General features: G+C 42.5%; 1 protein-coding gene across 1 annotated transcript; it reads right to left on the bottom strand.

The window, feature by feature from the left end:
* Positions 1–11728: 11728 nt before the first annotated feature.
* On the bottom strand, positions 11729–12370 carry LOC133384150 (mpv17-like protein 2). The gene has a single exon (XM_061626074.1). It carries the CDS (start codon positions 12368–12370, stop codon positions 11729–11731), a length of 642 nt encoding a protein of 213 aa, XP_061482058.1.
* Positions 12371–14087: the final 1717 nt, after the last annotated feature.

Genomic DNA, 14087 nt, shown 5'->3' with positions numbered 1-14087 from the left:
TACAATTAAAACATTATAAAACAGTTTAAAACATTATAAAACACAGTTAAAAACAGGTTAGAACATTTGGGTGTTTTAGTTTAGAGAAAAGGTAAAAGAGGACATGATAGAGGCAGAGCTTGGAAGTAACTAGTTACAAGTAACACATTACTTGTAATTTATTACTTTTTTGAGTAATGAGTGGGTAACTTCATTACATTTTGCTGGTAATAGAATGAGTAGTAACTTCATTACTTTTGAGGAGTAATTGTAATGTTTCCAGCATTACTTTTGCGCATTACTTGGGGGGGGGAGCAGGGGAAATCTTCTGCTCCTCTGATTTGTGCATAAAAATCATGTGCTTCAAATTGGGCTTCTGTGCAGCGTTGTTCTTCCTTCATGCTCTATGGGTGCTTAGGAGGCGACAAGGGAGGAGGTAGAGAGTGAGACGGGGTGGAGAAAACATTTGTTTAAAAATTGACAGGAGTGGAAGGAGAAAAGAGCTGGAGGCAATATATATATACAAAAATGTGTGTTGGAATATCATTGCTGGGGTGGGGTGAGGGGATGTGAGATTCTGTTATGCCATTCTGTTAATTTTATGGATAAAAAAATATTCTACTACCCTCTGTGTGTGTGTGCTTATTTTTAATGTTGTTTTAGGCTACTTAGATGTGCAGCAGCCAAGGCCAGCACCTTGTAGGCAATTTTTTTAAAGTAACTAAAATGTAATTGTAGCAATTACTTTTGAGTAAAAGCAAAGTAATCAGTTACTTTCAGAGCAATTGTAATTGTAACGGTAATTACTACTTGGGGTGCATGTAACTGTAACTGTAATTTATTACTTTTCAAAAGTAATCTTCCAAGCTCTGGATAGATATATATAAAGTTATGCATGGTGTGAAGATAGTGGATAGAAACAAGTTTTTTCTACCTCTCTTATGATATTAGAACTTGGGAACATCCAATTAAGCTAAACTTTGGAAGATTCAAGACAGACAACAAAAAGCACTTCATACAGCACATAGTTACAACTATAGAATTTACTTCCATAAGAGGTAGTGATGGCCACCAACTTTGAAGAGGATTAGACATATTCATAGAGGTTTTGGCTATCAATGGCTACTAGCCACAATGGCTATGTTCTGCATCTACTGTTGGAGGCAGCATGCCTCTGAATGCCAGCTGCTGAAGCACAGGTGGGGAGAGTGCTGTTGCACTCAGGTCCTGCTTATGGGCTTCCCATGGGCATCTGGCTGGCCACAACAGTGAGAACAACATTGCTGGGCTAGATTGGCCTTTGGCCTGATCCAGCAAGGCTCTTCTTAAGACAACATCTGTAAATACAAGATTTATATAACACTTTCATAATCTGGTGAATAACTTATACAAGCTGTCAAGTGTGTTGAATGTTGTTCCATTTAGCTTTCCAGAGCTCTGGCTTGGAATTCAGTAGGCCGTACCTCTGTCTGTAATTTTGGTGCAATTTTGGTGATCTGCCACATTTCCAGCTGTGTCTACAGTATAGTTGTCAACTGGCCAGTTCTGTTCCTGGGCCTTTAAATATACATTTTGACATGCAAAAATTAGTACATGCTGCATTTCACAAAATGCATGATTCCCCCCTTCCATGGTGTCAGTGAATGTGTGAGGGGAAAGCAGGGTTGTGGCCACTATAGCTACCAAAGCTGATGGGTCCCCACTGGCAATGCCACCTGACAGCCACACATTTGGAAGTATGAAAGCAGGTCCATGTAGCGTTCCTCCATGCAAATGGAAATTCTCATTATTTACTAAATGTTGGGAGTGGGGAGAAGACATTTAAACCTACTATCATGCTAATATTTATACATTTAAAAAACTTGCTCCTAAGTAACAGCACTTACAAGATCTGAACAGGGTGGTTCATGACAGATGCTGTTGGAGGTCACTGATTCATAGGGTCGCCGTAAGTTGTAATTGACTTGAAGGCACATAACAACCAGTAACAGCAACAGTGGCCAGTTTAAAAGTTGACTACTCTAGTCTACAGTTTGTGTGGAGGTTTCACTGGTTATTGATTAAGACTACAGCCAGATGAGTAGCAATGTTCTGACTCTTCTTCAAAAGAATATAATCCTGCACATGGAAGTTGTAGTCCAGCAACATCTCAAGGGCCAAAGGTTCCTCATCCATGCCCTAGGGCAGCCTTTCCCAACCAGTGTGCCTCCAGATGTTGTTGGACCACAACTCCCATCAGCCTCAGCCAGCATTGCCAATGGTCAGGAAAGATGGGAATTGTGGTCCAGCAACATCTGGAGGCACACTGGTTGGGAAAGGCTGCGCCTAGGGTATGTTCAGGATTGCAGTTAACATTTCCAGCAGTAAACTGTTTCACAGCCTGTCATCACTAGAATTCCCAACTTGCAAACTCCCACTTCCTCTTTTAAGAGCTCTGGGAATTCAGTGCTTCCTGATAGTTTGTTTTTATGCTAAGCAAACCAAAATAAAAGGGAGCAACTGGGGAGGTGGAGAATAATTATTTTTGTTATTTGTAAGGAGGGAGAGGCAGTTTTGTTTTCTGTACTGTTGGTTATAAAAAATCAAAAGCAATAAGTTACCAAAAATCATATTTGTAAGGCATGAAACAGATAAAAATAACAAAAACATAACATCTACTTGGGCATGTGTGTCCATATAGGAATTTGGAAGTAGTTCATACAATCTTTATCTTTTTACTTTTGTGATTAAGACCACAAATTAGTTTGGTTGTGTAGAACGGCCATCATGGATGAACTAATATGGACAGAAATTCATATCACACAAACACTGGAGCCTTCAGTAAGACATATTAGTTACATGATATCTTTATTTATTAATAATTTACAGCTTCTGCTGCTCCTTCAGTTCTGAATATGTTTTATTTAATGCAAAACTTGATATCTCTTAAGCCAATTAGTACACATTTTCATTTCAAAGGATAGCAGTCAGTCTCCTGAAAAAATTGCCTTTTCCTATTTTGCTTCCTATTGATCGCTAACCAGACATAAATAAGGCCCACCCAGAAGTTCTAGCACACATCGTGTTCCCCTCCACAGGAAAGCCAGTATCCAACCTTCCCATGTTGAGCAAAGAAGGTCTGCAGGGGGGTTCTCACATTTGTCTGAACGCACGCAAAACACTTTGTGTAATCCAGGGCCCTGCTTTCTCAGTGTGCCCAGTCACATGGAGGGTTCTACTTGTGTTCAAATTAGTAGAAGCCCTCTGTAGACATCACCAGCTCAACATGGAGATGGTCAGGGACCACATTGGGGGGGGGGGTCCCGCATGCACATCCCTGACCACAGATACAGACTTCATGTGCTCAAACAAACACCTAATGACAGCTCAAGCCCTATATGAGGATGCCCCAGAATGTATCCTTGTATTTTAGAAGCCATAAGCTTGCAGGTAACAAAGCACAACATCACCCCCTGTACAGTTGCCTGTCGCTGCTAAGGAATTTTCCCAGCTAAGAATTAGACACACAGAAATATTGTTATACCAGAAATGACTTTCTGAGAATTACTTCTCTTTCCTAGCAAAATATAAATCCTGTTACAGAGCAAAAATGTAACATGAGGTTAGTACAAGAATATACAAATCATAGCATGGATAATAATTAAACAAGGCTCACTAATTGTGGCTTTCCATATCCCACAAGCAGAGAGTTTTCAGCATATCTGTTATATCTTTATATATGGATTATATTTAAAATATAATCTAATCTTTACATGCCTCTATTGTTTTATGTTTTAAATTAGTTGCCAATTAGGGTTGCCAGGTTAGAAGCATCCCAAACCCTGAGATTTTGGGGGCGGGCCCTAGTGATGTCATAGGGGTGTGCCTGAGTGATGTCATGGGGTAGGCCCAAGTGATGTCATTAAGCATTAACTACAGTTGCTTGGCGCATACAATTCAAACAAAAACATTTCTCTGATTGGAAATTAAGATAGAACTCTTAGCTAAAAGATGGAGCCTGGGTAGGAAACATTTAATATAGCCACATTGCTTCTGGCAAAAAAGATTTAAATGCCCTCAAGCCAGACCAGTCACCAGAAGGCCATTGTAGCAAGAAAGGAGCCTAGTGTGGAGATGTTAGATGGGATCACTCAGGAGTAAAGATGGATGCCCCAGAAGGCTGCAATTTTAAACACACTTACTAAGGGCCTAAGCCCCATAGAACTCAATAGGACTTACTTCTCAGTAAATATAGTTTGGATTGTATTGGTAAAGCTTGACCACGGATCGTCCGCAAAGATATCCATATGCAAGTAGGGTTGGCAATCCCTTGCCTGGAATGCCCTACCCCTATATTTTAACATGGCTGCTCCAAATTTCTTTATGGATTTGACCCTTCACTTCAGAAAGAGTTCTGAGAAATAAGTAAGAGTAAGAAGATTCTCTACTCTTTTCTGTCTCCCCTGTAGGCTACTATAAACTTACTTTGACAGCCAACCCAATTCCAGTGAATAATAATTGACAGAGGGAAAACACACATGCTTGGGAACAACAACAATTGCAGCCATACTGCCAGTATGTGAATTCTCTTTTACCGCTATTGGGCAAGAAACAAACGTCATGCAAACAACAAGGTGCATCATCAGTGGATGTAAGGGGGTTGAGCGGACTGCATGGAACCACTGTTTTTGCTTGTATGGATGTAAGGGAGTGAGGTTAAAAGTAAATGAAATGCAAAGAGAAAAAGAAAAGACAGTGATTATTTCCTAAATGCAATACCATACCAACCACAACAATATTCCTACAACTAAGGCAGAAAACTCAGCCTCCCACAACCAGTCAGTATTCCTAATGGAAAACCAAAACTAAACAAATCCTGGCAGCCAGGCAGCCAAAGTCACAGAAATCCCCAGGCAGCACTACCTGACCCAGGGACGGCAGTTAGTGCAGAATGCTGTGGCACAATGGCTGACAGGAGTGAGACCCTATCAGCACATAATACCGCTACTCTGAAATCTGCACTTGTTGCTGATTTGTTACCAGGCGAAGTTCGAGGTGTGCTTTCCATGTTACGGGTGTTCTGCTCTTGTAAGGTATCAGTCCTTTACCGTGGCAGCTCCTATGGAACTCCCTGCCTATTGACATTAGGCAGATGCCTTCATTGTACTTTTTTCAGCACCTGCTAAAATATTTTTGTTTAGGCAAGCCTACCCAGGCATGTAGAAGCTGTTACGTTTTTTATCTGTTCTTAACTATGTTTTATTATTTTGAATGTTTTTAAATGCCTGTCTTGCCAACAATATTATTGTTTTCATTCCTTCTATAAACTGCTTTGAGATTTTTTACAATGAAGCATTATGTAAATGTTGTAAATAAAATATATAAATATATATTTTGGAGTCACTATGGCCTTTGGGTCTCTTTCCACTGTTAGGAACAAAGGAATCTACCTTCTACTGACTCAGACCATATGGTATCATCTAGTTCAATACTGATCACATGGACTAGCATTGGCTCTCCAGAATTCCAGGCAATAGTCTTTTCCAGACATTGAATTTTGGACCTTTGCATGCAAAGCATATGGCCTACCACTGAGCTACAACCCTTCCTCTGTTTAAAAACGTATCCTTTAAAATTGTTCTTTTCAATTCACTAATGAATGCACATCATACCTAGTGCAGATCCATACCATTCATTTAAAGCACATTCAACACACATTTGAAGCGCATGAATCACACTACAGAATCATGGGAACTGTAGTTTGTTAAAGGGGAATGCGAAGTATAACTGTGAGGAGAAACTACACTTCCCAGGATTCTTTTGGGGAGGTAATGCAGTTAAAATGCAAGTTGGATGGGCTTTAAATGTATTGTGTGCATCTACTTCATAACCTTTGCCTTCATGTAAATCGTTTTAATTAATTTTTTAAAATGGAAATGAGTTATAAAGTTTACTGGGTGACTAATCGGCTACTCACCATCTCTCAGCCTAATCTGCCCCTCAGGATTAAAACAACAGAGGGGAACCATGACCATCCCAAGGAAGAAAGGCACATTAATGTACATGAAATAATCATGGACAATCATAGTGTGAAACCAGATACTTATTGGGACATAGTATGAAGAAATTCATGTATAAGCCTGACTGTCAAGTGTATTTATTATTTATACAAACTGTGAAAGTATTTATAGTGCAATTCTATGTTTGTTTACTCAGAAGCAAGTCCCAATGTATTCAGTGGGACTTACTCAAACAGGGAAGCGTGCACAGAACTGCAACTTCAAGTGATAAGGAACTTCACTTAACCAAACCAACATTCAGAATCATGCCACTTTAAGCTGTTTTGCAACTGTTTATACTTGTTTTTATGGTTATTGGATTTTAAAGGGATTTATTTCTTATTGTGAGCTGCCTTGGTTTTCATGCAGCTACCCTACCTCAACAAGATTGTTGGAAAGACTCCATACACACACACACACTGGAAATGTAAAACACATACTAGTTTATTGTCAAAACCAGTTGATCACTGCAGAACATTTTTTTAGAAAAAAATAAAATCAGTATTAAATCAGTAGTAACTTCGGCACCTGTTTGTCCTATTAAAATGGATTCTTTTCAACTTGTTCTGCCTGAAGATGTGGACAAGATCCTTGGAGCGGTGCGTGCCATCACGTGTGTACTGGACCCTTGCCCTTCTTGGCTCATTAGAAGTACCAGAGGGGGACTGGTCGATTGGGTCAGGGGAGTAGTTAATGGCTCTCTACAACAAGGCAGAATTCCATCATGCTTAAAGGAGGCAGTTATAAGACCACTGCTGAAAAAGCCCTCCCTAGATCCCTCTTTACTAGGTAACTACCGGCCAGTCTCCAATATTCCATTTTTAAGCAAGATAATAGAGCGCGTGGTGGTCGCCCAACTCCAGAGATTCCTGGATGATACGGATTATCTGGATCCATTTCAATCTGGTTTCAGGCCTGGCTATGGGACAGACGGCTTTGGTCGCCTTGGTGGATGACCTACGCAGAGAGCTGGACAGGGGGAGTGTGTCTCTGCTGGTTCTACTGGACCTCTCAGCGGCTTTCGATACCATTGATCATGGTATCCTTCTGGGCCGCATTGCTGAGATGGGACTTGGGGGCACTGTGTTACAGTGGCTCCAATCCTTCCTGGAGGACCAAACCCAGAAGGTGGTACTGGGGGACTCCTGCTCAACCCCTTGGCCATTGACCTATGGGGTCCCTCAGGGTTCCATTTTGTCCCCCATGTTATTTAACATCTACATGAAACCGCTGGGAGAGGTTGTCCGGGGTTTTGGGGTTCGGTGCCATCAGTATGCTGATGACACTCAACTCTATTTCTCTTTTCCACCTGAAGCCAAGGAAGCTGTACAGGTCCTAAACCAGTGTCTGGCATCAGTGATGGACTGGATGAGGGCAAACAAGTTGAGATTAAATCCTGACAAAACAGAGGTACTCCTGGTCAGTAGGAGGGCAGATCAGGGAATAGGGATTCAACCGGTGCTGAATGGGGTCGCACTCCCTCTGAAGTCTCAGGTTCGCAGTTTGGGTGTACTCCTGGACTCAGCTTTGAATTTGAAGGCCCAGATTGCTGCTGTATCCAGGAGTGCATTTGCCCAATTAAAACCGTTCCTGGAGCTACCTGATCTGACTAGGGTGATGCATGCCTTGATTACATCCCGCTTAGACTACTGTAACGTGCTCTACATGGGGCTGCCTTTGAAGTCTGTTTGGAAACTTAAATTGGTACAAAGAGCTGCAGCCAGAGTGCTAACCGGGGCTGGTTACAGGGACCATACAACTCCCCTGTTACAACAGCTCCACTGGCTGCCAATTTGTTTCTGGTCACAATTCAAAGTGCTGGTTTTGACCTACAAAGCCCTATACGGCTCAGGTCCAGACTATTTGACAGATCGTATCTCCCTACATGAACCTGTCCGGGATTTGAGATCTTCAGGTGAGGCCCTTCTTGTGTTCCCCACACCTTCGCAAGCACATATGACGCGGACATGAGATAGGGCCTTTTCGGTGGCCACCCCTAGGCTGTGGAACTCCCTTCCGAGTGAGGTGCGATCAGCTCCCTCCTTGCCGTTTTCCCAGCGACAAGTAAAGACTGTTTTATTTCAACGGGCATTTCGGATAGAGAACGACCAGGATTAAGTGTCATAGGTTTGGTGATTACATTATATGATTTTATTATTTTAAATTGTCCACTGTTTTTAACCTATATTTTATGGTTTTAATTTTTCTCATAGTTTAATTCTTTTTTAATAATATACTTCTGTATGTTTTAATGGTGTTGTTTTTAGTTGTAAGCCGCTCTGAGTCCTATTGGAAAAAGGGCGGGGTAGAAATAAAGTTTATTATTATTATTATTATTATTAATTTCCTACATAATAAAAGCAGTGACACCTAAGTAAGCCCTGCTTAATTGCTTTAAAAGATAGGAATGGAGGGGGAGAGAAAGATTTACAACACAAACACAATTCTTTGCTATGTTCACTCAAAAGTCCCATTAATTTACAGCACAATCCAAACCATATCTACTCAAAAGTAAGTCCTATTGAATTCAATGGGGTTTACTCCAGATATGTGGGATTAGCTTTGCGGCTTTACTCCCAGAAACGTAAGTATTGGATTAAAGCTTCATATTGGGAAGGTTTTCAAAATCCTGCCCTCTCCAACAACCCAGGAAAATTTAACTGCACACAAGAGAGAAAAAGACAAAGCAATAAACTTACTCAACTTATGAGATTTTCAGGTAAACAGGAAAAAACAATTTTCTGGCTTTGCAGAGGGCTCTAGTTACTGTCTGACAATCACATCCTTTGTTAGTCACAACCCTGACTTCACTTATTGGCTACAAACCAGAAAGGGTGGGGTTAGAGCAGCCAGCTAGGAGCTCATTTACCAGGTTGCAGGTGGGGCAGGTGTTATTTTGGTGTATACCACATGAACCAGACCACCTAAAAACCTAATTTTTAAAAGAAATTAAAGTTGAGAGCCCAGAGATTAAGGTGATTCACCCAGAGAGGACCCCCAAAATCTGGAGTCTCCAGGAAAAAACTGGAGACCTGGCAACCATACTGTGCATCCATGTAAGTTGGGTTTTATTAGGCTTAGGGAATTCTCTTATTTATGTAAACCACTTGGAGGTTGTTGCTGTCAATTAAGTAATATGTAACTTTTGTTAAATAAAATAAATTTCAACTGATTTCCACATTAGATTTGAGGCAATTAATAATCATACGGTCTATGTGTGCATGAGAATTTGTGACAATTTGTGAACAGAGAGATACTAAGATAAAACAATCCATTTAACTCCTTTTCCCCTCAGCTCTTGTCTAGCAGCTGCCATTCCATCTGGCTACAGCAGTGGGAGAGACTGAAGCAGGGCTTTCTCCATCAACCCAGTGGAAAAACCAGTTCCACTTGGTTCCTCCTTTTCCTGAACTGTTTCTATTCAAGGTGGTCATCTCAAAAACTTTCTGACTTTAAGAACCAGTGTCTTAATGCTAACAATGTCTACTTAGAAGTAAGCCCTGTTGAATTCAGTGGGTCTTACTCCCAAGTAAGGATTAGGATTTCAGCCTGAGTTTGCTTCTCCCGTTCGTCCCTGCAGGGAGTTACCTGTCTTGTTGGTACTGATCTTATGTAAACTATTCTGGGGTGAAGAGCAAGGTAAAAATGCTTAAATTACTGTATATAAATACATGACTGCTTTATAGTATTAGGAAACAACTGAAAAAATGGGAACGGACTGCCTTCAAGTTGATTCTGACTTATGGCGACCCTATGAATAGGCATAGGGTAAGAGGTATTCAGAGGTGGTTTACTATTGCCTTCCTCTGAGGCTGAGAGGCAGTGACTAGCCCCAAGGTCACCCAGAGAGCTATACACATTAAATCATATCTTGTGTCACTTGTACACATTCTGTTAACTAGCAACAATTGGATATCAACTGTTTAGTAGATAATTTTTTCATGAGTTGATCATTTTATTTATTTATTTGTTTATTTAGACTATTTCTATACCGCTTAATATATTAAAAATATCTCTAAGCAGTGTACAAGAAAAAAAGAACACAAGAAGTATCATTTCTTTCTTTGTTTGTTTATTAACCTACATTTATATCCCACCACCTTTCTTCGATTACAAAACCTCAACAAGGTTGGAGAATTCTGGAAGGAACGATTGGTGTATATTAAGAGAAATTCATTAAATAAGACCAACTAGCATTGGGACTGGCAGTTTTTATGCTATAATTGCGTTATCACAGCATGATAATGGGACAGCATGAATTGCTATTGTCAAGCTTGCTGATATATTCTGTACGTGCACATGCTCATTTCAATAAATGGAAACCACCACCATAATGTAGCTATTATTTGCCTTTAAGGGCAAACATCTTGCCATTTATGGACTCTGTGCCAGTAGTGGAGAGCATGTCAGCGGCATTCATCTGACCTCCATCCAATTGCATTACTGCTGCTTACCGGGAGGTAGAAGAGGAGGGGCAAGGGAGATCACTGGATCCAACATGCCAGTGGAGCCAGTCCAGGGTTCCTGCGGTGCATTTGCACCATGCTGGCCTTGCCACTGCATCACCCATCCCCCTCTACTTCCTCATAAGTAGTAGTAATGCGACTGACCAGAGATTAGGTCAGCATTGCTGCCCCACCATTCTGTTCACTACTTTTCTGAGCATATGTTTGGACTCACGGTTTATTGTTCTGCACATCTACAAAGTATGCAATTTATTTAAACCCTGAAATGCATTTGAATACTCTTCTGATACAAAAATATTCATTCCTGAAATTTCTGCTATTCTATATCTGCACTGACAAGTTGAGTTCTATGTTTTCTGAGATGAACAGCACACCATAAAAGCCCTATCAGCTGTGGAGTCAACAGAGAGTTAGTTGTGAGCTTTTGATTTGTACATAAGTTTCAGCAGTTCTGATCTACCTGTGAAATGCAGTCCCCAGGGAATCATTCTGTGAATTTCTTATGTATATTGAGAACTCCATGTGTGTACTGCAATGATACTATTTGCTTGAGTAGACTTCTTTGTTTTCTCCAGTAAGATGTTATTCTGGTTGACTCGCATAGAGTGCAATTCTGTGCACACTTACGTGGGAGTAGACATGCATAGGATTGTACTGTTAGATTTATTACAGTCTCTAATTATAGATAGATGTTCAACAGCTGGAAACCCAGCTGATCACATATTGCAAGTGACAAGTAGCCTTTGTGTCTTTGGAACATTATGATAAACAACATTAATGTACATTTGAGAGAAAACCTTAAGGTTATACAGCTAAAATTATGGCAGCTAAAACAGTAAATATTATTTATTTATTTGATTGATTGATATTCCGCCCTTCCTCCCAGGGCGGCAATATTACACTTTTTGCTTTATTTTTCTTAAGCAAATAACTTAGAAGGGATCAGCTTTCAGTAAGGATGTCAACATCCAGTTCAACCCATGCCAAATCTGGCCCCAAAGGGAATTGCTTCAAGTCTTCCAGCGTTGCTCCTTCCAGAGACAGTTCTTGGTGTGGGAAGCTGCGGTTGGCCGACGGAAAAGGGAGCCAAGCTGCTGATTTTCAGCTGGGATGGTGGGTTGGCTGTTCACCCAGGCAACAGTTCCTGCTTGTCCAATCCCAACTGTCTCATCTTGGGGCACAAGGGTCCTTTTAGGCAGAGAAGCCCGAGGCCTACTCCAGAACAAAAGAAGTCCTTCACTGTCATCATCGTGGGAGGGAGCAGATTACCACTTTCACCCAGCCATTTGGAATCTCCCTCTGGACTGAGGGCAGTTCTTTAGGCCGATGTTTCAGGTACGACAGGTAAATGTCCCAGCCGAGTGTGATAACATTCATGTAGACTGCACGGTATTTGGGGGGCAGGAACAAGAAGTTGATCAGCTGTGTTGGTGGCCAGATGCACCAATCCATCTTGTTGAACTCCCAGAAGTTATCCTCCAGCTCCTGCCAGCTCTGATCCAGAGTTTGCTCCTCCAATGATCCCATCCCCAAGAAATACCAAGCTCCCAGTGCCGGGGAGGCTACAATCTGGTAGATGAAAACCTTCATGAACACACTTATGATCCCGCTGAAGCCAGCAGCAGGGAAAATGTTGTCCAGCCACAGGTACCAGTAGTGCATTAGGGGGCCCATGCTGCACCTGATGGTGAACATCCAAGCTGTCCGGGCCAGGTCCCGTTTCCATTTGGGGTCCTGTCTCATCTCCCAGGCTTGGCAGAGAGTGTCCCCGGCGGCCAGGAGTCCCCTGCAGCTGATGGTGTTGGTCACTAGTAGGAGGCGACCTCTGAAGAGTGGCTTCCAGTAGACAGAGAACCCTACAAAGATCTGCATCCCCCGGGCCAGCATCACTGCTCCTCAGCTGAGGCACAATGGCTTTGATCCCTCTCCTCCTCCTTCTCTTCCTCCCTTTCCATGGCCAGCTGCTCTTCCTCGCAGCTGACTCAGAAAGAGAGAAGGAATGAATCAGCCGGGGCAAGGTTCACCTTGCATTCCTCTTCTGCCTCAGTAGCTCAGTAGAAATATGCTTCCAACTCTGTCTGACAAGTGTTGGAGATGTAAGAGTGCCAAGGGCATCTTTGCTTATATATGGTGGAATTGTCTGGCTAGAGATTTCTGAGGAAGAATTCAAAGAATTAAGAATTAAAGTTGCCGTACAACATATCAGACTATTTAACTAGCCCAGTATTGTCTACTTTTATTGCCAGCAGCTTTCCACAGTCTCAGGCAGAAAGAGGTCCTTCCCATTGCCTACTACTTGATCCTTTTAACAGATGACAGACCAGGATGCCAACAGGGTTTCCTGGGCACAGTACACTCTATGTAGGTTGGGCTCCCTACATTCCCACCCACTTCCCGGCAATCTATTGGCAAGAACTATTTCTTGCTGTTTGCTGCCCTGGGCTCCTACTGGGACAAATGGCAGGATATAAATCTAATAAATAATAAGATAAACTGCTTATGTATGTGTTAAAGGGAATGTAAGTTGAATTGTTACTGTGCGTAATAACTGGCTGTTGTGCATGTTCACCAGGCCTCATGGAGTATGTGCGCATTAACCCTTCCAGGAGAAGAGAATTGTGCACATTTCCCTGTCAATGTACATAATCTCCAACAGGCCTTGGGGAATATGCATATATCGTCTGATTTCTGTATATTCTCTGGATACGATGCATAATCTCCAACAGGCTTTGGGGAATGTGCATCTCTTGGCTGCATTTTGTACGTTTGGGCTCCACGCTGGAACAGTGATTTGACTACCTCTATGACCACTTTCTAAAATAGCTGGCATGAGTAGGTAGGATGCAGATGTTGTTCAGTATTATAAAAATACACACACAGAAATAGGAACTAGTTTGGTTGGTCCTATTTCTTAGCAGAGTTGTAAAAATACAAGCAGCGGAATGAGAACGTAAACCAGCCCACCTTTCTCTATATAAATAACAACAGACACAATCCTTTAGGTAAAAGAAAAGAATATTTACTTACGACCTTTCATATGTTTAGAAGAACCAGGGGCGTCACTACGGAGGTGCGGGGGGTGCGGATTGCACCGGGTGACACCATGAGAGGGGGTGACACCCAGAGCCGCCCCCCTAGGCACCACCGGGAAGTGGGGCAGGCGGAGAGCTGTCCTGCTGCTGCCGTGCTAACACCGTGGCTGAGCTGGATCTCCCACGGGGTGGGGCCTCAAGCCATGTTGCAGCCTGTTACCAGACAGGCTAGGCTAGAGGCTGCTGCACCACCACTACACCAGGGATGACTGTCTTGCGTGCCACTGGGTGGCCGGGGCAGCCGCCACCCTCTCGCCATGTGTAAGGCTGGAGAGGGGCTTGTGGAAGCAGAGAGAGAGAAAGAGCGAGAGAGAGAAAAGCTTCTTGCCACCCTTGCCGGCGGGGCGCAGACCAAGGAGATGGCTCCTGCTCCTCCTCCCGTCGCTGCGGTCCTTCTGGCAGGCTTGCCGGAGAGCCGTGTGGATGAGGCCTGCCTGCAACCTGAGCCGCACAGCCGGAGAAACCCCCGGGAAGGACGGACGCTAGTAGTTCAGACCTTCTTCCCCATCCAA

The sequence above is a fragment of the Rhineura floridana genome, chromosome 4 (genome assembly GCF_030035675.1).
Source record: "Rhineura floridana isolate rRhiFlo1 chromosome 4, rRhiFlo1.hap2, whole genome shotgun sequence".
In the NCBI taxonomy this organism is placed as follows: domain Eukaryota; kingdom Metazoa; phylum Chordata; class Lepidosauria; order Squamata; family Rhineuridae; genus Rhineura; species Rhineura floridana.
Note: the sequence above shows the minus strand (reverse complement) of the source record. Positions and strands in the feature narration are given on the sequence as shown.

Bases quoted from the DNA above. Each gene is read 5' to 3' on its own strand.
- LOC133384150 (XM_061626074.1), bottom strand. From the start codon at position 12,370: ATGCTGGCCCGGGGGATGCAGATCTTTGTAGGGTTCTCTGTCTACTGG.